The 25,289-nt window shown below is 47.6% G+C and overlaps 2 protein-coding genes across 3 annotated transcripts in view; one reads left to right on the top strand and one right to left on the bottom strand.

Moving 5' to 3' along the window:
• Nucleotides 1–158: 158 nt before the first annotated feature.
• Nucleotides 159–7,905, top strand: slc25a29l (solute carrier family 25 member 29-like). Of its 2 annotated transcripts, XR_012926026.1 has the most exons (5): nucleotides 159–553; nucleotides 2,690–2,733; nucleotides 4,224–4,307; nucleotides 5,757–6,873; nucleotides 6,954–7,905. XR_012926026.1 is itself a non-coding variant. In XM_076017926.1 (4 exons), the coding sequence occupies exons 1-4, from the start codon at nucleotides 520–522 to the stop codon at nucleotides 6,543–6,545; spliced, it is 951 nt and encodes a 316-aa protein (XP_075874041.1). In that variant the 5' UTR covers nucleotides 159–519; the 3' UTR covers nucleotides 6,546–7,905. The 2 variants fall into 2 exon arrangements, 1 of the variants encoding a protein (XP_075874041.1); XM_076017926.1 differs by having other exon boundaries at nucleotides 5,757–7,905.
• A 232-nt stretch (nucleotides 7,906–8,137) lies between these two features.
• The window catches only part of fancm (FA complementation group M), a 32,015-nt gene continuing 14,863 nt past the window's right edge, over nucleotides 8,138–25,289 (bottom strand). Inside the window, exons 5-24 of the mRNA XM_076017931.1 lie at nucleotides 24,716–24,847; nucleotides 24,420–24,552; nucleotides 24,207–24,299; nucleotides 23,914–24,018; nucleotides 23,318–23,496; nucleotides 22,074–22,280; nucleotides 21,704–21,944; nucleotides 21,483–21,631; nucleotides 21,225–21,395; nucleotides 13,084–14,797; nucleotides 12,899–13,005; nucleotides 12,236–12,307; nucleotides 11,925–12,038; nucleotides 11,212–11,374; nucleotides 11,005–11,111; nucleotides 10,418–10,926; nucleotides 10,240–10,333; nucleotides 9,692–10,043; nucleotides 9,294–9,588; nucleotides 8,138–8,843 (exon numbers count right to left, since the gene is read on the bottom strand). Of these exons, the coding sequence (XP_075874046.1) occupies nucleotides 8,717–8,843; nucleotides 9,294–9,588; nucleotides 9,692–10,043; nucleotides 10,240–10,333; nucleotides 10,418–10,926; nucleotides 11,005–11,111; nucleotides 11,212–11,374; nucleotides 11,925–12,038; nucleotides 12,236–12,307; nucleotides 12,899–13,005; nucleotides 13,084–14,797; nucleotides 21,225–21,395; nucleotides 21,483–21,631; nucleotides 21,704–21,944; nucleotides 22,074–22,280; nucleotides 23,318–23,496; nucleotides 23,914–24,018; nucleotides 24,207–24,299; nucleotides 24,420–24,552; nucleotides 24,716–24,847 (5,064 nt within the window). The 3' untranslated portion in view covers nucleotides 8,138–8,716. The remainder of the gene's footprint in view (nucleotides 8,844–9,293; nucleotides 9,589–9,691; nucleotides 10,044–10,239; nucleotides 10,334–10,417; nucleotides 10,927–11,004; nucleotides 11,112–11,211; nucleotides 11,375–11,924; nucleotides 12,039–12,235; nucleotides 12,308–12,898; nucleotides 13,006–13,083; nucleotides 14,798–21,224; nucleotides 21,396–21,482; nucleotides 21,632–21,703; nucleotides 21,945–22,073; nucleotides 22,281–23,317; nucleotides 23,497–23,913; nucleotides 24,019–24,206; nucleotides 24,300–24,419; nucleotides 24,553–24,715; nucleotides 24,848–25,289) is intronic.

The raw sequence follows: 25,289 nt of genomic DNA, 5'->3' as shown, positions 1-25,289 counted from the left end.
GGCGGCTCGATAACACTGTTGGTTTTGCAGGTGATGAGAACCTGCTGCCAGAGTGTGTCCACCCGCCCGCAGCCAATAGCCGTGAGGGGCGGACGGGAGGAGTTGTCCTCCTCCGAGTCCGCCGATTGGGCTACCGTAGAAATAACCGAGCAAACACCCCCTCTCGTCTCTTTTTACCTCCTCCAACCCCTTGGCCTCAACGTGCTTGCCTTCTACAGGAATAGACGCAGAGAAGCGACACTAGGGCCGAACCGGATCACATCATCGCCAGTGAAAGACTGTCTGATATCCTGCCGCGGAGGAAATCTCAGCATCATCACCGCCGCCTTCACGGGGTGGTCGCGCCAAGCTAGGGCTTTCCTGTCTTTACTTTATAGAAAAAAAAAAAAAAAAAAAAAAAAAAAAAAAAAAACTCAAATAGTTTGAAGTGTTTCAGAACGACTTCATACTCTAGGCGTTCTTTTAAACCATTCCGTCCGGTAGCTCGACAAGCTTTTACACGTCCTCTTTCTAAAGGGAATGGCATTGGACTTCGCTGCGGGCTGCATAGGAGGTGAGTTAAGTTCAAGTGTTCTCACTCAGCGGCTTTCCAGCAGCGCTAGCAGCCAGACAGCCACGTTGGGGCTAGCCGACGGATGCTATGGCTTAGCATTAGCCAGCTTTGCGCTCTTCAGAAGTGGTCTGAAGTATTTCCAACAAAAAACGAACAAAAACATGCATAGTCTGTGCATTTGCATCTGCCACGTATGGGGGGGGGAGGGGCTCCGCATCAGAACGAGCGATGTTCGAGTTGTCATTAAACACATCACTGCACAAAGTGATTTTTTATTTTTATTTTTTTCTTCTTCATTCTTTTGATATGAATCAATTCAGCTGCACCTCAATTGTGCGCGCGCACACACACACGTTTGTGTCGTCACGGACGAGAAACCGGTGTCCTGCTTGCATTCTAAGCCGAGTCAACATGCACATTCTCCGGAGTTACAGTGCCACGTTTTGTTTTCATCGCGCTCGACTGCTCCTACTCGTACATCTTCTCCACCTCGCCAAATCCGACTGAAATTAGGGAGTGCCGCTGCCGCCGACACCAAACGCAAGCCCACGGAACTGGTTCGTCTTCCTGCTGAAGCAGAGGTGTTTCCAGGAAGTAGCCTCTCATTCCAGACCATCTGCGCCCCCCCCCACCTTCCCCGGGAAAGTAGTCAGCTGTTTTGTCTCCGTTCAAGGCCACGTTCTTCCAGAGAGCCCTACCACGCTGCTCCGCTCTGGGCCTCAGTGTTGGTTTGGGGGGCTGGGGGGGAAACAACGTGATTTTGGCCACTGTGTGGACAGATAGATGGGAGTCGAGCGCCTTTATTTGATTGTTGCCCATCATCAGAGCGATCATTGAACTTCCTGAAAGTTGCCCTGCATTTGGACTATTATTTAAATCGAAAAGCAACATTCTGTTTGATTACGGGTTGAAAGAAAAGCCAACATAGGAGCGCTTGCTGGACTTAGGACCCGTAGGTTAGAGGTGCTCTTTGAATGGGGGGAAAACCAAGAAGAAGCAAAAACAGAAGAAACTCCAAGGCACTGTCATAGAAAAGTTAAAAAGCCTTTATTGTAGCGGCTTGGTCACATTCGAACCGTTAAAAACTGCCACGTTTTGGCAATCAAACCTTCTTCAGAGAGTAAAAAAAAAACCTTAAGTTTTGACTTTGACTCTCTGAGGAAGCTTGATTGCATGCCGCCACAATAAAAGATTTTTTAACTTTTTTTTATGAGAGTGCCTTGGAGTTTCTCCTGTTTTTGCTTCCTACCGTTTATTCCGTTTTAAATATCCAGCCTTATGATTTATAAATGCGCCTAAAAACGCCTGGAGCAACAAAGCTCTTAAGACAACCGCAGTATTTTCCCCCCTCTCTGATTTATCCTATTCATTAGTGTCAGTAAAACAAACGGAGCCATTGCCAGGTAGATCACCGCTGCAATGGTGTCATTTGAAATTAAAACCCAGTTTTCCCTCAAATCAATCACTGGAGTACCGACATATTCATTCTTGTACCTCAGGTCACGTTGTGCCTGATGTTTAGTCGTCCAAAAAAAAAAAGAGCCCGACTGTCCGATGAACTTTCTTGTCTTTACGCAGGCAGAAGTCAAGGACGTGGCACCATTAAGCTTTCGTCAGCCGGTTCAGTGCAGTGACCAGGCGATTAGCTGCGCTTGTACTCAGGAGAAACGGCCTGTTTGCCTCTGGGGGGGGGATGAGTCAGCTGCTTACGGGCCTGAAATCTTATTTACTCTAGATGCTTGGCGGTATATGAAATGTTAAATGAGACGATGCATATTCAACACATCAGCTGATCACGCTTTGCAGGACAGCCCCCTTCCAAATATAGTGCAGGGGTAGTAGGAAGTTCAAGACAGTTCAAGTACAATCTCTCTACTGAAGAGTCGAGTCATTGTCAGTGCACCAGCTGGTGGGCGTCTGTCCATCAAACAATGCTGCTAGAAGTGAAATGACAATTCAGGCTTCTTCTTTTTTTTCTCCCCCTCGTCGTTTGCAACGTCGTTCATTTTTGTTGTTTACTTTATTTGCGATTCAAATTGCCTTTACAAAACTAAACATGCTGAATACAAATTGCACATGTTCCTCCAATGAAACTAGGTTGAATGATATGCCTAATATACCGTTATGTTTCTTTAGGTGCTGCAGGTGTTTTGGTGGGACATCCGTTTGACACTGTAAAGGTGGGTTTTTTTTCCTTTCACGCCCTCTTCAGTCTCCTCTCACGATTGACATTATCCAGAAATTATGGCCTCCGGTTAGATTCAAATATTTGACATGCAACCACAGTGTGAGGCCGGTCACAGGTCACACCAGGATACAGGGTACACACACCAGGGTACAGGGTACAAAGGAAGGGCAATCGGAGGAACGTAGCTTTCAGCACGTCAACAGTGAAGCCATTAAAAAAAAAAAAAAAAAAGATTCAGCAATCAAGTGGAAATTTACATGTGCTAAAAGGCCAGTGTGTAAGACTTGGTGGCATCTAATGGGAAGAAAGAATATTGAAAGCTATGGATGCATATTATCGATTAATTCATTAATCGCTAGTTGATTGTCCTTATCGCTCGATTAACGATTAATTGATAAGGGGCAATTTTTCCTGACAACCTAAATTTCACAATGAAAAATGTGTAAGGAACACATTATTTAACCATTCAATAATGTTGAGGGTCCAATGTGACCCATTTTCACATTAGAGAACAGTAAAAACATCCTAAACATTTATCCTCTGACTTTAAGTTGACTTCTAATGGGTCACATTTCAACTTTTCTTTTTTTTTTTTGAGTTGTTTAAAAATAACTTGTTCTAAGTATATTATGACCAGCACAGTATCTACAGGTGAATTGCTCTTTCCTGCCACTACACTGTTATGATATTAACTATGTGTGTAAAAATGTTTGATTAATTGCAACTAATTTCATTTAATCGATTAAAATTTTAATCGACAATTAATCGATAATCGCTTAATTGTTAACATCCCTATTGTAAACAATTGTAGCGTGTTGGGAGAAATTTGGACCGCTTAACAAGTTCGCATCACAAAATTGTACATATATCTGAAACTAGTCACACGCTCAAGTCGGGCTGCTATCCCTGTTTTTTTGTTTTGTTTTGTTTTGTTGTTGTTATTTTCCAGAGCTAAATCACAAGTGGTCTCGCGCACCGAGGTGCCTGGTGAATTGGTTTGGTTGTAGCTCTTGTGTACCTCTTGCTTTCACTGTCGTCTCTCCTTGAGCTGGTGTCGTGGGGGAGGCTGTCTTTAACAGCGGCAGTGTCACTGTGTTGTAGATGAGAGAGAGAAATAAACAACCTCTCCATGGGAGTGTGACCTAGTAAGTATGGTCAAGGTCTTTCTTCCCCCCCTCCCTGTCCACCCAACTGTTTTTGTCTTTAAACTATAGCAACATGGCACAGGCATCTTTTGTTTTTATGGCTGTCTGTTCCTTCATTCTCAGTAGATTCTTTCCTCCTCCATCTTGCACCCCTTTAACTTTTCTTTTTCCGCCCTGAAAAGAAACACCACTGTGCCCTGCAAATTATGCCTGTTTGTGTTTACCTTTTTTTAAAGCCTGCATTACAATAGGTTGTGTTCCTAATTGTTGTGGCCCCCTTGTGGTGAAAAATCGATGCGCGACGTGAACTCCCTAACGCCGAGCCTGTCGCCCGCAGGTCAGGCTCCAAGTTCAGAATGTGGACAAACCTCTGTACCGCGGGACCTTTCACTGCTTCCAGTCAATCATACGCCAGGAGTCGGTAAGCGGCTGTTTGATGCTTAACTTTGTTAGTTTCTCACTCAGAACTGCTCTCGCGCCCTTCGAGTAACAAGCTTTTCTCCCCGGGCAGCCGTGCAGCAGGCTTGCCGAAGGGTCCAGTTACAGGCCCGTACCCACACACACAGGCACCCGGCCAAGATCAGACTGCATGCTCCTAACATGGAGCGTGACAGTAAGGGGCGGGGCACCGCGTTCCTGTCACAGGGTTTAGGGGGCCAATGCATCTGTCAGGAAGACCTCAGACCTGCACGGGCTAAATAAAGACTCGGCCGGTGGGCTTTTTCAGCCAAGAGGAAGTCGTTGGAGATTGGTGGCGTCTCTGACTCCGCATGTGTCCAGCCTGTGACGGCCAAATATGTATCTTTGTTAAAATTTCCAAAGCATATACAGCAGGGGTGGGCAAACTACGGCCCGTTAATCTTTTTAATCCAGCCCACCGAATTTGAAGAAATTATATTAATAGTAAGTAAGTGATAAAAAAAAAGCTGTATTTCATCCATTTTTTCAGTTTCATTGTTTACAAAATCATTCCAATAAAGGGCGAAATACAGTTGGACTTCAAAGACAGATCTTTTGTTTTTAACGCTTTTGTTCATTTTCAACTGACATTAATGCACATGTTTTCTTCATATCCCATGGAATATTTTTTTCTCCTGTGAGGTGGGTCACCAAAGCACTCCATCCATCCATCCAGCTCCTGCTCCAGCCCACCCGTCAAAAAGCTGATATACAGCATTTGACTCAGTAGCAAGAGCAGGTGCACTTCAGTACACACACCTCTTAAATTACAGTCCACGACTTCTAGGAATATCCCTTTCTAATTTTACATGTAGCGCCATCTCTTGGTGACTCAGGAGAAAAACACACTGTGATTTTCTTGTCCGTACTGAACAAACGGCTATCAAGAGAAACGTGGTCTGGTATCAATGGTCTTGATGCTAAAATGTGGCTACTGTGTTTTGTTTTGTTTTTGCCGCCACGGCTCAGTTCGCATTTTCATTGTGCGGCCTGCATACAGCCAGCTTCCTGTTGTGCCCATTTCGTGGCCTCTGACTTCCTGAGGACTTGAGGTTGCGGTTGAAAAAAAATAATCACACACTGTACAAGCAGGACTCGCTCATAAACTGCAGCTAAACTTGAAAGGGACTCGGTTCCCTGCGGTGTGTATTTAACGACAACCCTATTACCTCGAGGTAAATCTGTTACCAGTCAAATGTGCTGCCAACTGAGTCCGGCCACGTGGTTGGAGAGTCTTCTCTCTATCCAAACGGGACACGGTGCAATATTTTAGACTCGTAATATTTTGTCTCATAGTTGCGAAATGCTTGGAAATCACTGAGTAGTCATACGGTTTAACCCGGGGGGGGGGGGAATGCAGCTGTGTTGCAAAACATTCCATGTGTCACAGTGACGTCTTTGCATCTCGCAGACATTTGGGCTTTACAAAGGCATCGGCTCGCCCATGATGGGCCTCACCTTCATCAACGCCATCGTGTTCGGCGTCCAGGGCAACGTCATGCGGCAGCTGGGCCGCGACACGCCCCTCAACCAGTTCCTGGCCGGGGCCTCGGCGGGGGCCATCCAGTGCGTGATCTGCTGCCCCATGGAGCTGGCCAAGACCCGCATGCAGCTGCAAGGCACCGGCGAGAAGAAGTCCATGAGGAAGGTGTACAAGAACTCCTTGGACTGCCTGGTGAGGATCTACAGGAGGGAGGGCGTGCGGGGCATCAACCGCGGCATGGTCACCACCCTGGTGCGCGAGACGCCCGGCTTCGGCGTGTACTTCCTGGCGTACGACACGCTGACGCGCTACCTGGGCTGCGAGCCCGAGGACCCGTACATGATCCCCAAGCTGCTGTTCGCCGGCGGGATGTCCGGCATCGCCTCCTGGCTCTCCACCTACCCCGTGGACGTGATCAAGTCGCGCCTCCAGGCCGACGGCGTGGGCGGCGTCCACCAGTACAGCGGCATCATGGACTGCGTGAGGCAGAGCCTGCGGAAGGAGGGCTGGAGCGTGTTCACGCGCGGCCTCACGTCCACGCTGCTGCGCGCCTTCCCGGTCAACGCCACCACCTTCGCCACCGTGACTCTGTTTCTGTTGTACATGCGCGGCGCGGAGGAGTGCAGCATCCCGGACTCGGAGATGCAGGCCGCCCAGCTGCAGCCGCTGCAGCCGCAGCCGCAGCCGAAGGGCATGCAGGCCATCGTGCAACAGTGAGCGACAGCCGCAGCAGAGCCTGCTGAGAAAACACAAGGTCAAGGTCAGTGACCTCAGGGGTCAAAGGTGGACTGCTTCTAGTTCAGCGTCAGTACAGTGACCACATGTAGTATTTAATATGATACTGTATGTATTTTAAGGTTGAAGCAGAACTTGTAAATATATTCTGTTTTTGTTTTCCGGAGCTGTTGCGTTTTGTAAATGTTTTCAATAAAAAGTAATTTTAAGGGAGGTTTAGGATAATTTGGGAATCATGAGTTACTGTGCCCTCATCGTGTGCAGATGTTCCCCTTTGGACTGTTTGGAATTTGAGTTGCCTAACAAATAAGTAAGTAAGTATTGAGTATTAAACTTATTGTTTGTCCAAGAGTTTGTCAAACATTAATATTTATATTTGTGTCTCTTCAGGGCACCTCCTCCGCCACACTGAAAACACCAGCACACATCAGACAGCTCACACACACACACACAAACAAGCCCTGTAAATGTACACTTGTATGTATTTATTTGGATACATATTTGTATTTTTGTAAAGGTCAGACCTGTGTAATTTTATAAAAAAAATAAATGTGCCTTAAACTGTTGTCAGCATCACACACTAAAGCCACGGAGTCGTAATCGATTTAGACTGGATGCTGTACCTTGTTCGAAGAAGCACCTTATTTTACTTTGAGGCACACACTGGCAAACTGTATATGTAAACGTATGTCTTGTAAAGGTTCTCATTCGTCCAGGTCATCTTCATCTAGAAGGGTTAAACTGAGGCAACTACTTCGACGTGTATATGTGAACATTTTCATGAGTTCTCAAAGTTTTTATGCTTCCGATTTCCCACAGGGAGATCGATGATGATGTTGTTGCGGTTTTAGGGCTTGTTAAAAATTTAACCAAAATACGTTTAATGTTCAATGTAATTTAAGATATCGGTTGTGTAAAAGGTTAACTCCAAGTTTGTTACATGTCGAATCGCACGAGACGTCCAGACTTCTACGCTGTCACATGTAGTATGTCGTTCAGAGCTTTTGAACGCTGTAAGTTTCGATGAGTATCGCAAACTGGTTTTGTCTCTTAGCTAGGATGTTCCACATACATATGTCCTCACATGCCAACAGGTTTTTCTCAGACAAAACGCCGGGAACTCTGAACATGTCGTGTCTCTCTGCTTCGCTTCTGTAATAATCATGCTGTGTTTTGTTTTTTTTGTTTTGTTTTTGCTGTCCTTTGACGTCTACTATGTGATATAAACTTGACTGTTGCGACTGATTAAACGTCATGTCTAAAAATCCTTTGCACCAAAGCTACACTCATACTGTGTGTAGTGCTTTGACAATGATGAAATAAAATCAGTGTTTCTGAAAAATGTTTGACTAATGCCATGCAAGTCTATGGGGTCAAAAGTTTGTCCTAGAGACATGGGACCACTTGCAGGTTCATCGGGATCCCTCACACAGCCATGTCAAATTTGGGGCCTCTAGCTCCCAATTTTATTTTATTTTTTTTGGGGGGGTGCATGAAAATTTTTCTTCCTCCAAGGTGGGGCGTGACAGAGAACGTTTGAGAACCACTGGACTAGCCTGACCGTCTATCTACAGTTGTTAGACGTTCTGAAAGCGAGACTTGCAGTGAATTGCCAGATCTTTCAGTTGCTATCTTCCGTTGAAGAAAGACTGACCTCTTGTGGCGATTGTGGGGATTGTCTGTTTTTCTTCTAAGAATATAGCGAGACTTGGAAACAAGCGTACATAAGTAGCAGTTTATTAAAGAAATGTGCCACTATGTTTGTTTTTGTTTTTTCCAGAATATATTTTACATATATTTCTTCATTATTTCATGACAATATAAATAATAACTTAAGTTTACATCAATGGTTAGATTTCTTCAAACGTACCAGTATTTCCATAATGTGAAGTGACTGAGGCTGACTGTGGTGCATGGCTTGTTCACTAGTCAGTGTCTTTAGCCATTCCTAATACTCATTACGTCGCCTTCTTAATTAGCTATTGCACATAAAGGCTGGAAAAGCACCCTGAGCATCTCCTCTCACTGAGAGAATACACAGCACCCCCTAGTGTTTTAGCAGTGTCGTCCCGGTGTGACCGTATCAACAGAATATGCAACTCAACATGGAGAGTTGCGTGTAGTGAATGAAAAATGCGGTCAGTCCCTTTCCGCTAACTTGGTTTTGTCGCTTTCGACGCGCTCAAGAGGAAGGAGTCGCAGGAGTAGCGCAGGAAGCGGTAGATCTCCTCGGCCCTGGGCCGACTCATGCAGCCTCCCTTCTGGATGGCCTCAACGGAGCTGCAAGAGGAGCAGAACGAAAGAGGAGACTCATTTAGATTTAACACCCATGGGGAGCACAACCTGGGAGGGGATCAGCGGCACCTCTGTCTATCACACTGAACTGGACAAATCTGAGTGTTTTCACCAGCTTAGTCAGAGTACTACAGTTGGAGATGTCATGTTGACGAGAGGGGCAGCAGCGGCACGCTGCCACCTGGTGGTGAGGCACCGTTTGATATGAAAAATCAATGAATGAAAAATGTATTTTGTCTGTTTCTGGGGCATTATGGGGCTTCTCTCCAGTAGCTGTTGCTTCTTGCTGCTGGCCCAACTTCAAGTAAGCTCACTGGTTATCTAGTCAGCTCATTTTCAGACCAATTTAAAAAAAATATATATGTATTAATAATTGAGATTAGTGGGTGTGCAAGATTTTAGCACTGAAATTTGAGCAACACAGCCACCATTTACCTGTTGATGAGCTGAGCGACAGATCTGAAGTTGTGACTCAGGCTCAGGGCCTGGACATAGTTGACGGACGGCAGGCTCAGGTACAGCTGCAGGGCCTGCTGCCCGTGCTGGCCACGCACCTCCGTCGGCACGGCGATGGCCTGACCTTTGCGCTGCTCCAGCCTCGCCAGGGCGGCCAGCAGGGCGGCGCTCTCTGCGGTGCCGTCGCTCCACAGCAGGCGCACGCCGGTGCGCACCAGCGCCGCCAGGATGCTGTCGTAGTAGCGTGTGCGCTGAAAGGGACGCGGCACTTCGCCTGCGACACGGAGACAGTGAACAGAGCATTGCGATTTCTTCACAAAAAACACAACGTTTACGATTGCGATCATTTTTTTTCACAGTCCACCGTGTCCTCTGACCTGGTTTGGTCCGGTCCTTCTCGACGATGAGACAAACCCGCTCGAACAGCCTCAGCATGCCCGTCACTCTCTCCACCAGCCGCTTGCGGTTCTGCATGGCGGCCAGATCCGATTGGCTGTGCCTCTCCACCGCCATGCGGTTGCTGACGATGAAGTAGCTGCTGTCCAGGGAGCACACGTGGACGGTGGCCGCGTGGTGCTGACGCAGGGAGGCCATCAGGTCCACGCCGCTGCTGATGCAGCGACTGTCCACCAGGATGTGAACGGGACCGGGTGTTGCTGAGGGACCCGAGGTTGTTGTTGTTGTCGTTGTTGTTGTTGTTTCTGTTGCTAATGTGTGTCCAGGAAGTGTCTGGACAGTGGAAAGCAAAATATATAACATTTTACACAACTCACACAGTGACTACTCTCAAGCCTGTCAATTACTATCATCATCAGTTCAAACAGGGAAGAGAAACAGAACATTTTGAAGAAGACTGTAAACAGATGGCTAAATATACTATGCAGAGGTCACACATTGTAAATGTGGAATAAAGATGTGAACCTACATGGGCCAGTTTATTTGAGGTCAGGAGGGACTCCGACTCCACAAAGTCCAACTCGTCAGAGAGCGTATGCTGATTGTCTAAGCTCTGGCGACATCTGCAGGTGGAAGAAAATAAAAAAGCTGTAGTGGCTCAGGACATTTCTTTGTGCAAGCACTTAAAAACAAAAAACATCTTCTACCTTTCATGCTGCTTTTCTTCTGTCTTTGAACGCCACTGGGTTTTGCTCAGCAGTGAGACCTTGGAGGCCACAGTTAGAGACGAGGTGGAGGGTTTCTCGCTCTGCTGAGGCCCGCTGGGCTCCTGCTGCACCACCTTTAGCCACAAGGGCACAGCATCAGCACAGTCTTTGGTGGGATCTTGCTGCTTGGTGGGGACTTCTGCCTCCTCGTCGCTGGAGTCGCTCACGCGGATGACGCGGCTGCGCTTGGTTTTCGCTCCGGCTCTGCTCTGCGTGGTGCTGGTGGTGCTGGTGGTGGCGGTGGAGGAGGAGCCAGCTCGCGCTCTGGCCCTGTGCAGGAAGACGCGCCGCCTGGTGGCGTACTGCCGCTTCCCGTCGACGTAGGGCGAGTCCTCGGGCATGAGCTCGACTTCTTCTTCTTCTGCCTCGTCCTCGCTGCTCCCCTGCTCCTCCACCTCACTGCCCACCACAAAGCTGTCCTCTGCATATGTTTCATCCATTTCAGGCACCTGGGGGACATAAAATAAAAAATTGCCCATGAACAAGTGTAGGAGTCTCTCCAAAAAAGAGTGGCATCAGCTGCATACCTGGGAAAATATGTCCATGTTGTGATGATTCCTGTTGGACATCTTGAACTTGCCCTGGACCGCAGGGCTTCTCACCGACTTCAGGTAAACACAGTGCATCTCAGAGTCTGCCAGCAGGGGGCGGAAGACAAGGCCAGAGGGTAAACAGGTTGATCCAATCCAAGGAATTAATGCATTTCTTTACTAGCAGCCACAATGATGTCCCACCGTTCAGGCCCTGCGAGCACTGAGTGTTGCCGACCACAAACCCTTCCAGGGAGCGATTCAGCTCCTCGCCGTCGTCTTCGTCGGACGACACGCCCTCCTCGCCTTCCTCCGAGAGCTCTGCCTCCACGTCCAGGAACTGCCGTCCTTTGCGACGGCCGGCACGCTGCGAGGAGGAGAGCGGCACGTCAAAAAGAGAGTGTGTTTCTGGTGGATGTTTACGGGCGAGACCTTTTTTTCCGAAAAGATTTTAAGAATGAGAGGAGCAAAACAGTGCGGTTCCAGTTGAGACAAATATGAGCATTTTATCTCTCCCCGCCTCCGGGCAAGCATTAAATTGTATTTGCCACCACATTCAGCATCATATTATGCAAAAAAAAAAAAAATGACTTGATCATTTTTTTCCCACCAATATAACCATTGTGATGTCACACAGGGCAATGATACTTCTTTAAGGTTGGTGACAACATCCTTAAAGAGGTGTAAGACTTAAAGACTGTTAGACTGAAAGCTAACAGCAAAAGCTAAACTTGAGGCTTACACAGGAGGCTGTAAACAGAGGGCTAACTATGTTTTTTGTGTTTTTTGATATTTGTAGTTTTCAGGACAGTTAATCATGTGAGGCTACACAGCTGAGGTCAGGGTCTGCTACATCCTGAAAACAGGTGGAATATGGGAGCATTAAGATTTGCATTGATCAAAGGAACCAACCAGACCTTGGCCTCTCTCTCCTGAACTCGGTGGCCGTCCGTCACCGGCTTCCGCCGCGTCGCCGCGGGCCCATTAAGGAAGTCGTCATCAGAGACGGCTTCGCCCTCCACCTCGTCGCTCTGAAGGCCGGCGAGGAGAACAAAAGGGGTTTAGAAAATGCGCGTCCTCGACGGGCTGCTGACGCCGGCCGTTACCCAACGGCGGAGAAAATGGTTATGAGACGTGCACGCAGAAGAAGTATTTTAATCACATCAGGCCCGGGTGGGATACGTTCAGCCGCGCGGCAAATTAGAGGCTTGATGAATAAAAGTCTTACTGTGTTAAGTGCAGCTAAACGCTTCCTGTTAACCACCACTAGCGGCGAGTCCACTTCACTGGGCGTCTTCGCCTGTCGGGGACAAATCACACAACTCTTTCACACTCATAAACTTCTATTCTATTCATCCTATACTCCGCTGTGTGTCCACATGCTATTTTATCCAATGCACTGTAATTCATGTTTTTCTGCTTGCGAGCTCGTCATCATGGCGACCGCAGGGGCAGGTATGTTTCCTTGTTGCCCTGGTCCTGAAGTGGCTGGGTGATTGCGACCACCAGGTCCACTATATGTATTGTTATGCATTAAAGCTCAGCCTCGTTCAGTACTACAGGTCTCAGCACGGTTCCCGGTGCCGCAGACAATTCCCATTAGAGTGTTCCGGGCTGCACAGCTGGAAAGCTCCACCTCACCTACACCAGCGAAGGCGCACTGGGAGTGCAGTGGAGCTGTGGTGATTATCCAAAAGGAAAGGCCTTACAATTCTAACGAGCAATTGGCAGAAAAAAATTTTGTAAGCATGATTGTTAAAACTGATTTTTTTTTTTTTAACTCAAATGTTGACCTTTAAAATGTACCTTTCAGCTCGTTAATGGAGACATTTTCCGGTTCGGTGAGTGTAACCACAGAGACAGACATGTGCGCTGCCAACGGCCCTCTTACCGCTTGCGGAGAGGACAGCGGGTCGACCTTGTTCTGCCGCCTTTTGTGAACCAAAACGTCGTCCTCGCTGTCGCTGCTCCACCTCGCTGGGAGAGAAAATGAGGAATCTGGTTGAAAAAAACGCAAAAGAAAAGGTTTTGCAGTTTGAGGTTTCAGCGTGTTTCTTGTCGATTGAAAAAACCAACCTGGACGAGGACGGGAGCCTCCGCTCCCACAGGCCGATCTTTCAAACTCCTGCAAAGCCCCCTGAGCTTCCAGCCGCCGGCGCTTTAAGCCGGCGGGCAGAGTCGGAGTTGCGACCGCCCGCCGAGCTCCCGGCAACCACAGGGGGGACGTCAGGGGAGACGTCAGGGGACGGGAGTTTTCTCCCCCGAGGGGCGCTTGTGTCTGCGGCGTTGATAATCTGGCCTTGCAGGGTTCTTGAGGCTTCCTGGATGTGTGGAAGCTGCTCAAGGGAGTGGAGGAGCCGACCGCTGGCGGCTTCTCCTGCTCCTCCTCCTCCTCGGAGTCCTCCAGCGAGTAGCAGAGGTCGAAGTTGACGGAGAAGAAGTCGTGGGAGCCGTCGAAGAGAGACTTGTGCTGGACCACTGAGTCGGCTGGTTCTTCTGCTGCTGCTGCTGCTGCTGCTCCTGCATGTTCCCTACGAGGCGTCTTTGTAGTGGTTGGGCTGTGATGTCCCAGAGGGTTCAGCCTGGACTGTGGAGGTCCACACGTCGGGCTTGTGAGCAAAGAACGTCCTCCGCTTGTTGTGGCGGACGTGTGTCTGGTGCCGGTGGCATCGCCTTCAGCCTCGAGGGACGTCCTCGGAGTGACGGCCGGGGTGGAGATGTCCGGGATGGTCATCTGCAGAAAGGCCTCGTCGTCCTCAAACAGGTCCATGCTGTTCTCCATTACGGGCTGCACCGTTTTCCAGTCAGTCACATCTGGCACTTCCTCCTTCCTTGTAACGGTCCGGCAGCTGACGCCTTCCTCTGAATCACTGTCACTTTTGATTTCCTCTACCTGAATGTTTGGCTCTATGCCATTTTCCCTCGCGACGTGATCTTCATCGGCGTCCTCTTTGTCGAAGACCTCGTCCCAGGTTGGACTGTCCGCCGGCCTGCCGCCCACATCCTGCTGCTGCTCCTCCAGACGAGGCCCCGCTGCCGGCTGCCCGTCGTCACTGGTCTTTTTGCCACGTGCATAATCAGCTTTCGGGGAGTCATCATCGCTCATCATCATCATCAACAAATCGTCGTCCTCGTCCTCCACGTCGAGCGTGAAGCTGACCTGGAACGGTTGCTGAGGCCCCCAGTGGGCTGGAGGAGGCGACGCAGCTACATCAGCTTCCAAATCTAAATCTAAATGGAGCGGTGGTGGAGATCGGGAGAGGAGCTCCGCTACGTTACCAAGTAGGACCTTCAGACCCTCCTGTCCTCCTGGGAGGAGTTTGGCAGTTAAGGGAGGAAACGCTGGGCTCCATTTAGGAAGGTAGAACATTGCCCGAAGTTCAAAATCTTCATCTCGCTCGTCTAAATCCACAGGCCCGGCTGCCGTGTGCTCCGAATCGGTGGCGTCCTCCTCCAGGACGACACGGTCGTCAAACACGCCATCTTCGGCACAGAGGTCGTTTGAAGGAGAATCGGATAGAGGCTCAGGATCCGCGGGATGCGTCACATTGTGGCCCGCCGCCGCCCCCGCCACCACAATAACCCTATTGTGTGGAGAAGATGGTTTTTGCTCGGTCGCGTCCTCATCGATGTCTTCCAGATCAAAGGTCATGGAGCGGGACGGTTTGGGTCTGGAGCTGCTGGATTTAGGCCGGGTCTTTGAGCCTTTCTTGTTCTTCTGTCGGTTTTTTGAAAGGTTATCTTCACCATGCAGATAAGGAAGAAGGTCCTTCTCGTACTGGCATTCACCCTGGACACAAACAGTTTGAAGGGAAACGAAGCCGGAGAGATCTTATTAAGCTATTGTCGACACACAGAACTCAACATTTTCACCACAACCTCAATGTTAAAAGGTTCCATGATATTCAATGCTCATCTTACCAATGTTCTTCAAAAGGAATATAGCTTGTTAGAAAACTAAGCAAAAAAATCCATCTTTTACTTTTGATACTCCGATTTTCAGGAAGTGTGCTCTGGCTAGAACCTACAGTTCTGGAAAATCAGACCTTTGTGATGTCACAGACGGCTCTGATAGCTCCCCAAGGTGAGCAGCAACACCTCCTGCCAGGTTTGCCATCCTCCACTTTGCTTTTTGTCCCCTTCCAAACACATTGAATGGCAAAACATTTTAGCAGGAGGCTAAAACCAAGGATTTCATGGAAGGTTGTAAACAGTAGGCTAAAATATAATTTGAGATCACGTGAAGAAAGATCTACTAGAGTCTGTGAAGAAAAAGAAAAATCTTAAAATGTGCTTCATACGGGGCCGATTTACATCCGAATAAAACAGCTTTTTCTGAAAATGAATGCATCTGGTTATCTACGTTTGTTTTTTTCACACTCCCACACTGCAGTCAACCAGCATCTGTCATGTGTGTGAATCACTGGAGCGGCAGCTGGTGTGGGGCGACGGCGGGGTGCCATCGAACCTCCAACCCGCAGGATGGAGATGCTCGGCGAAGGGAAATGAAAAGGTGCCTAAAGGCAAGTGGAGAGAGGGCGGCAGTGTGTGTTGGGAGCAAATTGTTGCTTCTATCACGGAAGAAGGCGATAAAAAGTTAGGTAAGGCGCCATCTTATATCACTGTATTGAATAATGTCACACAGGTAACAGCGTGAGAGTGACATAAGCAAGAACAAAAGTCCCAAAGGTTTGGGAAAAATGAAAAAAAAAATCACTTTTACAGTTACAGCTCACAGGAAATAATACAAATTGGATATTAATTGCTCAGAATAACTTAATCACGACACAATGAAATATTGGTAAAAGGCCTCCTCTTGGCAAAAAAGTTGCCAATGACTTGAACTGCAGCGCGCAAGGCGCCCAAAGCTGAATCAAACGACTCAGCAGGAGAGACACAATGCTGCCTTTTAATCAGCACAACATGGCTTCTTCTAACAGATGGCTGCAACAGGAGCTCTATCAGGAGGCCTTGGCCCACTGACCCTCTAGTTGGCAGACAACCGCGTCTGTCGTCCGGCCCACGACCGTTTCGATCACCCTCCAACCTGGGCTTCTGACACCTACTCTTCCCTAACAAAAACATGCATGAGGGATTTTTTATTTTTTATTTTTTGTACATCTTTCGTGGTGCCTCTTTTAGTTTGTGCCTCTTGTTTGGAGATCTTTCCAAACTGGAAAGACGTCTAGGCTGGACTTGGCAACCACAAATTGTCAAGTATGCATTTACGTCTCCATAAAACACAGGCGCAAACAGTTTTACACCCTTTTTTAGACGTGTCTTGGATCAGTTCATTAAGCGCTGAATGTGGGCTTCTCATAAATAATAAATGCTGTATAAAACACCTCTGACTTTTTCAAGAAGCCAGAATGAGTTCCACAAAAATCGACTTGAGGTGGCATGAACGCATTAAATTAGGCTGATTCCTGTTAAGCGGGTTTGGGGAGCTGCCACCAGAGACTAGCGAGTGGCTACACGCCCAGTCACGCCGTCTTTTGACGACATCGCTTATGTAACAGCTGCTTCCAAAAGTCCTTAGAATTCAGCAGACAAACGGAGAGAAGGTCTGTGGAGGTGTTCAACAAGTTGTTCCACAACACAACAAGTGTCATTTTAGAAACTCGTGACAGGATTTTTAAATTTTTCCAGACTAAAAACAATAATGAGTTATTGCTTTTAAAGGCGGCGCTTTAAAAGAGAGTGTGTCAGAGAGCACCAAGCAAGTTTTCATGTATATTGGTATTACAGTGGGCAGACTGCAAAGAGAGGGATAAATATTAATAATTATAATTATAATCATAATACATCAGAATAAAATTTGCAGTAGAAATACTAAAAATATACCAGCAAATAAATCAAGGATGTGGAGTAAAATAAGAGAAAACAGGGAGGTGAGTAACAATTGTAGTTAATGAGTAACAGTAATTAAACATTAAAAGCAGTAAAAGCAGTATTATAGTATATGTAGTAGTATAAGTAGTAAATATGCTACTTCCTGATGTTTTTTTTTTGATAATGTACGATGTGAGACTGCTCCACTGGAATCTGGGATGGATAAAATATTTGAGATGTTGAAAGGAAAAGAATATGGGACCTTTAAATGAATCTCTAAGACAACGTTCTGTATCAACTTGCCTCCAGACACCCTCAGCTGTCCACAGTTCATTAAAAGACCACGCTCAGGAATATAAACAAGGCTTTCAGGTGCTGAAAGCCCATTCAAACTGGATCCACGCAGGATTAACCTCCGACCCTTGGCGCACCCATTCAATTAATAATCAGGTTAAGGATCTGGATGGCTGGATGTCACTGGGCCGACGGGAATAAACACAATGACGAAGGCAAAGGCAGACAGAGGCAGATGGAGGAAGCCTGCTTCCGTGACGGCAATTGGACAAATCTGCCGCTCAAGGTCGCACACAGAGGGAGCCGTTTATCAGAAATCAGTCTGAAGAAACTTTGCTGCAGGACGAGTCCATCAGTTCAGATGTGATATGAGCCTCCTCAGGTCGAGGCAGCGCAACTTCACCCGGTTGAGAACACAGAAGCAAAAATCTTACATAAGTGTAGAGGATCTTTGCCGTTGCTGCTAAATTAGCCAGAAACCTTAGAAATCCAGGCCCAAACACTGAAGCATCTCGGAATTAAAAAGAGAACTTTATTGTCCCTAAGGGGGAGAACCAGTCACTAGGACACCACAAAAGCCATTCTGTGGCAGCAGATTCGACGTCAGCCTTGTACTCAAGACTTTCCAGGGAAGTTTGTTCCCACTGTTGGCTATATTACTCTGACACGCTGATTCTGGAATTTTCTGGAGTCAATCCAGAAAAAACCCTGGAGCAAATGATTTAGCCATAGTTTCCATCTAAAAGATCAACATTATTATTATTTTCATTATTATTATTAGTCTTTGGTCTTAACAGGTCGTGACCATTTGAAAACATCAGACCGGCAAATGAGTTAATAGTTTGTCTGTGCCTGCAAACTTTTCCTACCTTTCTAAACCCCAAAATGTTTTTTTTTCCGTCCAGGAAAGTCGAGTCACTGCTGGCGGTGGTGAGCCTGCAACCCTGTCGTCTCCTGTTGGCCACTTGTGTGGGACGCCGAGGAAGAAACCCCACGGTCTAAATAAATGGGTCTTGTGATAACATCAGGATCAATGAGGCCTTTTTTAAACTTTCTAATGTCTCCTCGGTGCATCGGTGGCTGGGACGACATCCAAACTGCTGCCCTGTTTGGGGCGGTTAGTAGTCCCTGTCTGACCTCCTCTTGTCTTTCTGCCCCATGCTTTTTTTCCTCTCTGTGTTCCCTCTCTGGATTCTTCAGCAGAAGACAAACACAGACACACACACGCACACTTCTAGAACTTCAACTTGAAGTCACCGACCATTTAGCGCGAACTTTCTGTAAAGGTTGTAACACAGCGGCATAAAAACAAACTTCCCGTACGCGACAACGTCCCGCAAAATGTGCCGAACTCGCCGACGACACTAAAGTTGCCTTTGAAACCGTCGCCTGCTAACCTCTCCTTATCTGCTGTTCCCCCCAGCAGCACAGTTCACTGCACATGTAGGCCACCACGGGCTGACCTACTTCCCGCTTCCTGTATTTATGTAAGGGCTCGCCGTTACATAACAGCAACGGGGAGGAGGCCCCCCCTGCCTTGTACGTCTGCTCCGTGTCCCGTCACTGCAAAGAGAAAGAGGCAGCGGCACGCATGGAAAACACAGTGTGGCTTTTTTGAACTCGGCCAGACAGAAAATTGCACAAAATTATATTAATGGTTTTTGAAGTGCGAGGCTTTGAGAAATAGAGAAAGCAAGAAAGACAGAAGGAAGGAAGAGAAAAAGAAAGAACGAGAGAGAGAGAGAGAGAGAGAGAGAGAGAGAGAGAGAGAGAGAGAAGTGGGGTGCAGTTATGTAGGTCTGAGGTGATTTTTCTTTTCTTTTTTTTTTTTTAGAAAGTTGTGATTTTCATAAATTGTCTTCTTTTTGGTTCCTGAGGTCCAGAGTTAAAAGCTGAGGCCGGTGAGGCAGGCGGTCAGCTGCGCTCGGCCTCATCCCCAGCAGTGGCCGGCTGGCCGTCTGGTTTCGTGAAAACAGAAGAAGTTTGCACAAAGGGTGCAGGTTGCCCGCTATCTAACCCGAGCCGTCATCACCTCACGACGAGCCGCAGCCTCATCAGTTAATGTTTGACTCGTTTACTTCCTCCTTCTGACATTTCAAGCCCGATTTGAAGAGCGCGTCAAGACTGGGGGCTTTGCTTGTTTTCCTCACTGGTTTCACTCAAACAAAAGGATTGCAGTTGCGCCAGCATGACGCGCTCTAAACGTCTAAATATTTTAGACGTGGAAACAGGCACGCGGATTCAATTGCTCGTCGTGAAATTGAGGCCGTGAAGAAAATCATAATGCATCGTTCCTTGTGCGGCGATTGTCTGTACACATTGTCGACGGCGCATTGGAGTCAATGTGCCGTTTGTTATGCTGAGCACATGAGAGGGCGGCGGGGGCAAAAAAAAATATGATCAAATGTTTTGAACTGAAGGCTTTGTTCATTCACCGGCTACGTGATGACCTGAATTCATCATTGGAGGCATGTGAGGCGTTCGCTGCCATCTTGCCCAAGTAATCCTGTTTTGTTTTCACGGCGAGCCGAGATCTTATCCGCTCCGCCAAATGGTCAACGGTCAAAACTCATGCGGCAAGGGGAAAGGAAAAAAAAGACAGTAGTAGCAGTGTACATGCTGTTCTACAAATGTTCTGTCATAAGAATACGTTTAAAATTAAAAATAAGCTGTCAGAATTTCATGAAGTGTAATAAATAAATAAACAAATAAATAATTGATGTAAGGTTAAAAATATGATTTCATGTTACGGTGAATTCATTTGATGTTAAAACACAATAAGGAACCAAAGTCCTTTATTTTGTTGCAAGGGGGAACGTTTTGGGTGGCGCGCTCCGCTGTAAACCACATGGTAGCTTTACTGAGGTGCAGTGAGAGTATTTTCTCTCTCGTGAAGTTGCTGTAATCTGTATTTATTACTCTTTATTACTATGCACTTTATGTTGAATGATACGTTACGTTACAGTTCTCATGGCGTGAATGAATGGATGCTTCCAAGATGTGTCTAAATAAACATTTGCATCTGTGTCATGAAGAGAGCTACAAGCAGTAAGGAGAGAAAAGAGGTAAAGCTAAAGCACCCCCGCCCCGACTCCGTACTTGTTGGTTTTAGCCAGAAGTTGGGTTTTTTTGTTTGCCATAAATCTCCGACCCAATTTCGAGGATTTGGGCAGATTTAAGGAGCCATTGTTTTGGTGGCACAACATGATCAAGGCGTAGCTGTTGGTTGAGGAGCAGGAGACTCTGGTCTAAGAATAGATCTTTGGAGGTGACGAGGTGTCGGTTGTAAATTGGAAAAGTTGCAGACGTGGGGAGTCTTATGAGTGATCCTTTGTCTCAGCGCGACCCTTAAACCACCCCCATGGCAACGCCACACGGCTCTGACTCATCGATTCGCCGCGCTCGCTGCTAGTTCCAGCAGACCTCCCGCTGGTGCTGATGTAACCGTCGAGCGACGAGTTAGCAGGAAGTAAACGAGATTGCTATCAATTAGCCACCGCCGACAAAATGAGGATGTATCCGGGTTTGACGGTGTAAGAGTTACGAGTGGCGAGATCGGCCGGTGCCGGCGAGCCTTGTGGTTTCAGCAGCTGTATGAGCGTGGGAAGAAAAACAAGTTCACCTATATATAAAAATATTTTGCCACCGGTGAAATAACATCTTGATGAAAGGAGGCATTGCTCTCGCGGCGCTGCTCGTTTTGGATTTCGTAAGGCGGTTTCTGTGACTTTGGTATTTTCGGTTGTTACTCAACTTGGGGGTGGAAGGAGGTCGAGGGGAGGGGATAATATGGCACCAGCCGGGTTAAAAATAAAGAAATTTGAAAGAGGGGGGAAAAAATTAACTATAACCACAACTACATCATGGAGCCTGTTCACCATGCCAGGAATTTGCCCTGCAGCTACAGGGAATGAATGTAGTATCTCACATGCAGCTCAGCTGACTCCGTTTAACACAACCAGTGGAGTTTATAAAACTCTGCCCCCTTTTTTTGTTTGTGTGAACACAAAATCTTGTCTTTTCTCATGTTTACGTTGCGCTTTTGCAATCTGCCGTGTGACGCAGCAGGAAGCGCGGTCGTCAGTTCTCACCTCGTTTTCCTCTCTCATGCCGTCAATGAGCTCCATCACTTTGACGAAGTGCTGGCAGCGAAGGGAGTGGTCGACGGCGTGGGTGGGCAGGGCTCTGTGCTGCCAGTGCCTCCACTCGGACAGGGACAGCTCTCTGGGAAGTGGCCCCGGGTTTCTGCAACGGCTCTCCTTCTGGGCACAACCGTGACGCAACATCATTAAGACCCGTCCATGATAACCAATGGGAACATGCGGAGGCTGGTGGCAGCGAGGAGAAACCTGAGGTGGAGGGTCACTGGGCAGAGACAGAAAATGAGAATCTCTCAGGGTTGGATGAGCTTCATCTTCGGAGAGCTTCATGGTAGACGCCCAAATTGAATATTCAGCGCTGCTCAGAAATCCGTCTGAGGTCGAAAGGCCCTGCCGGACTGAAAGACACACATTTATGGAACTGAAACATGTTTTTTTACTCCTAGTCTACTCCTGTCCTGAGAACTCACTCAGGTTCTGAGGGTGGATGAGGGACGGCCGGCCCTCGCAGTGCGAGCGCCGTCCTCTGGCGGAGCGCCGGCTGCTCTCCCCGTGATCGTACAGGCCGCAGGTGATGTGCATCTTGTGCAGGACGGGGTTCACGCCCGGGGGGAGCATGCGAGGACTGTCGGGGTACAGGTGGAAGCAGCTCTTGTTGCCGATGATGGACTTGTAGACGCTGCGCTTGTTGCTCTGGCTCTGGTTGTAGGTCTGAGGAACCAAAAAAGGCAGTCAAGTCTTTAAGAGTTTTATACGTCCGGTCTGGACTCCAGTGGTACGCAGTGTTTCAGCAGCGTCACACTTTCCACTTCACAGTTTCCACAGAGCAGCAACACCCACCCTCTCCTCGCGCCCCTCAGCCAGAACGACCACGATGCGTCCCTGCCGCTTTCGTCCCGTGCGTCCCATCCTCTGCACCAGGCGGATGGGGTTCTTCTGCGCGTCGAAGCAGACGATGAGGTCCACCTCCCCGATGTCCAAGCCCTCTTCACCCACGCAGGTTGACACCAGCGTGTTGAAGCCTCCCTGGCGGAACCTGTGCACGACCTGCCACACAAGCAACGTGAGACCAACGCTATTTAGATTTTGACATCTGCTGAGCCTGAAATTCCTGGAACATCTGCCTGCAGAAAAAAAAAAATGCTAAATCTCTGGCCCATCCATTAGGTAAAGAGCCCACAGAAGGCACTTTGGAAAGGACAGGCAGAACGCGGAAGGGAACTGTTAAACTGTCTTCCCAAGCCAATAAATACGATTTGTTGTTGCTGAATTTGCTCAAGATCGCCATTTGGCTAAACTACACTTGTATCAAAAGCTGGTAGGAAGTAACCAAAAATATATATTTTTAAAAAATCCTCCAGTGCCATCTTTATTTTCAGCCTTACATGTGAAAATGTTCTTGTCTGTTTCACTTTTTCTCAGATTTTTTTGTTTTTCCTGAGCAGCCTGGAGCTGCTCCTTTGCACCCACATACCTCCTGCCTCTTCATCCAGAAGGGAAGCAAAATCCATTACAATTTTAAATGAGAGTGAAAACACTGTCCTTATTGGACCTTGGCAAAATTGCAGAGCTGAAACCTGAGCAATCCAGCTGCAATGCAAGGTTGGTGACTAAAACGAAGTTGACAGCTAACAAAAAAAAAAAAAAAAAAGAGGCGTTGAGAACAAAACAAGAAGATCAAGATGTACTGAGAAAGCATTAAATATTACGTTCAAGCGAGTATTGTCAGCCCAAATTGATTCACTTTGGTTGTTTTTATAGGCCAAAGGTTTATGTGCTGATTACCAATATAAAAACTGCACAGCAACGGTAATATAATGCATTAAATAGATATATAATATATACGTGCGAACACATTTCAGGTAAATGTCACAGACCGTCATCTATCTGCACAGACTGCCATTGCTTAGCAACCGGCAGAGAAATCTGTACCAGAACAGTCACACCCATCTATTTATTTGATTACCTTGGTATGATTATATAGTGATGTAAGTGTGACAGCGAGGACGACGCTTTCCGTCACACAAACATTTCCAACTCAGCCGAGTTACTTGACCGATGCGATGAGCGACTGTGACCTCTACCTCTAGCTGCTCCTTTTGGGTGAACCCTTTGACTCCCTTCCCGGCGGAGGCCTGGCCCATGAAGGTCATGACCCTTATGAGCGGAGTGTGGCGGTTCAGCATGCCGGCGATTTCCTGCACGCTCTCCCGGAAAGATGAGAAGATCATCACCCTGGTGCTCACCTCCTGAGGCTCTGAAACTGAGCATTTGAGAGAAAAGTGATGAGGCGACGTCGAAGAGGCCATTTGACGAAATATACATACATTTTTTAGATTGTTTTTGTCAACAAACTCCAACGGATCAGCCTTGCAAAAAAAATCATTGCAGACTTTATGGAAATAGGGGCAAAGGAGAGATTAAAGGTTAAGAGATACACTTTTCTCATTTACGGGGAGTTCACTGACAGGGAATCAACACGTATTGTTGATACAACATACTGGCAAAGCAAATTCCGCATGATTTCGACATCACTCGATAATCTGCATATCAACAAATGAACGCGACGTTCTCTTCTAGCTACCGTTTGAACGCAGCGGATTAACAAATTCATTGCTTTAAATCCGAACACTGGTTGGTGAGTCATAAATCACTCATGCTGCCATAAAAAGCAAATCACCTTTATTGTCAGCGGAGCTCTCAGCCCACAGTCTGAAATGCTGCAGCACCACCTCCTCCAGTTTCTCCAGTTTGGGATGGCTGTAGACGAATGGCTCATCTGGGCCTGGAAGCATTCGTCATTGGGATTAGTCTGATACAAGGTGATGCTAGTTTCAACCAGTGCCTTGTAAAACCACCCTTTTTTTTATTTCTTAATTGGGCAGAGGCGGTATCCAAATATCCATAAAAATTCCTGGTCGAACTGCAAGCTTGAGAAAGGGTGTTTATATGGAAAGGAAAGGGCACAAATACCAGCAGATGGCTTGACAAACATCGCTTCCATCTCGTGGTAGAGGTCCATTAAGGCGGGAGTCCTCTGCAGCTCGTTTCTAGCCCGGGACATCTCTGAACACCGAATCAAACACAGACATTACACACGAGCGAGCAACACCTGGAAGACTGCAGGGAGAAGGTGAATGGTGGATTCCTTGAATGCAGCAGGCAGATGGAGTGGAGGTGACTCACCTCGGGACCCGTCCATGATCCCTTGGATGTAAAAAAAGAGAGACCTGAGCCCCATTTGCATCAGCAGCTCGTAGCCGTGGTACAGGCTGATGCAAAGGGCAAAGTCACCCTCCAGCATTCCCTGCTGAGGTCCCTGTGAAGACACGGAAGGAAGTCAGTCGCAAGGCGGCTGGCTGTCAAACGACACTTTCAAAAAAAATCACACCGTATTTTTAAAGTTCATTCAGGTGTTTAAAACCTAGAGTCCCACTGTGTGAGATTTAACTGGCGATAACAACGATCAACTCAGTCAGTGCCTTGACGTGTGGTGGTGGGTTTTTGCGGAACTGGTCCCTGGCAAGGATGAGCTGGTATTTGCTGAGAGTCCGCAGGTCTTTGTGTCCCATGGCTCGGTTTTGCACCAGGCGAGACGTGAACTTCTCCAGCACCTGGCAGGGGGAGCAACAGGCAGACACACAGCTAGCTGATAATAGGCCGTTCCCTGTGTACAGGGGTAATGCATCACGCTGAGGAGCTGGAGCAGGAACACACACACAGACAAACACACACGCACACACACACACACACACACACACACACACAAAGGGATTGCGCAGCTAATCCTTGCTAAGACATTGCACTTGCGTTCATTCAGCCAAACCCTTTTACTTAACCCCGACCTTAGCAGGGAACCAATATTGAGGAGCAGTGGTTCCACTGAGGACGGAGCGCACAAAGGTATAGCTGCAAAAGCTAAACACACTCACCCAGACATAAATGCAGCCTTATTTCCACAAGGGACACATAATAGTGTTTGAATGCGTCGGACTACTTCTTCCGACTGTCCTCATTTCCGAATAATGGGAGCAGGGATGGAAGCAGTTTTTCAGG

This window comes from Nelusetta ayraudi, unplaced genomic scaffold (genome assembly GCF_046127955.1).
Source record: "Nelusetta ayraudi isolate G7.1 ecotype Tasmania unplaced genomic scaffold, CSIRO-AGI_Nayr_v1 ptg000007l, whole genome shotgun sequence".
NCBI classification, from domain to species: domain Eukaryota; kingdom Metazoa; phylum Chordata; class Actinopteri; order Tetraodontiformes; family Monacanthidae; genus Nelusetta; species Nelusetta ayraudi.
The sequence above is the reverse complement of the archived record's forward strand: the minus strand, read 5'-3'. Positions and strand labels throughout refer to the sequence as shown.

Bases quoted from the DNA above. Each gene is read 5' to 3' on its own strand.
- slc25a29l (XM_076017926.1), top strand. From the start codon at position 520: ATGGCATTGGACTTCGCTGCGGGCTGCATAGGAG. The intron at 554-2,689 runs GTGAGTTAAGTT...ATGTTTCTTTAG, and splicing joins CGCTGCGGGCTGCATAGGAG to GTGCTGCAGGTGTTTTGGTG. The intron at 2,734-4,223 runs GTGGGTTTTTTT...TGTCGCCCGCAG, and splicing joins ATCCGTTTGACACTGTAAAG to GTCAGGCTCCAAGTTCAGAA.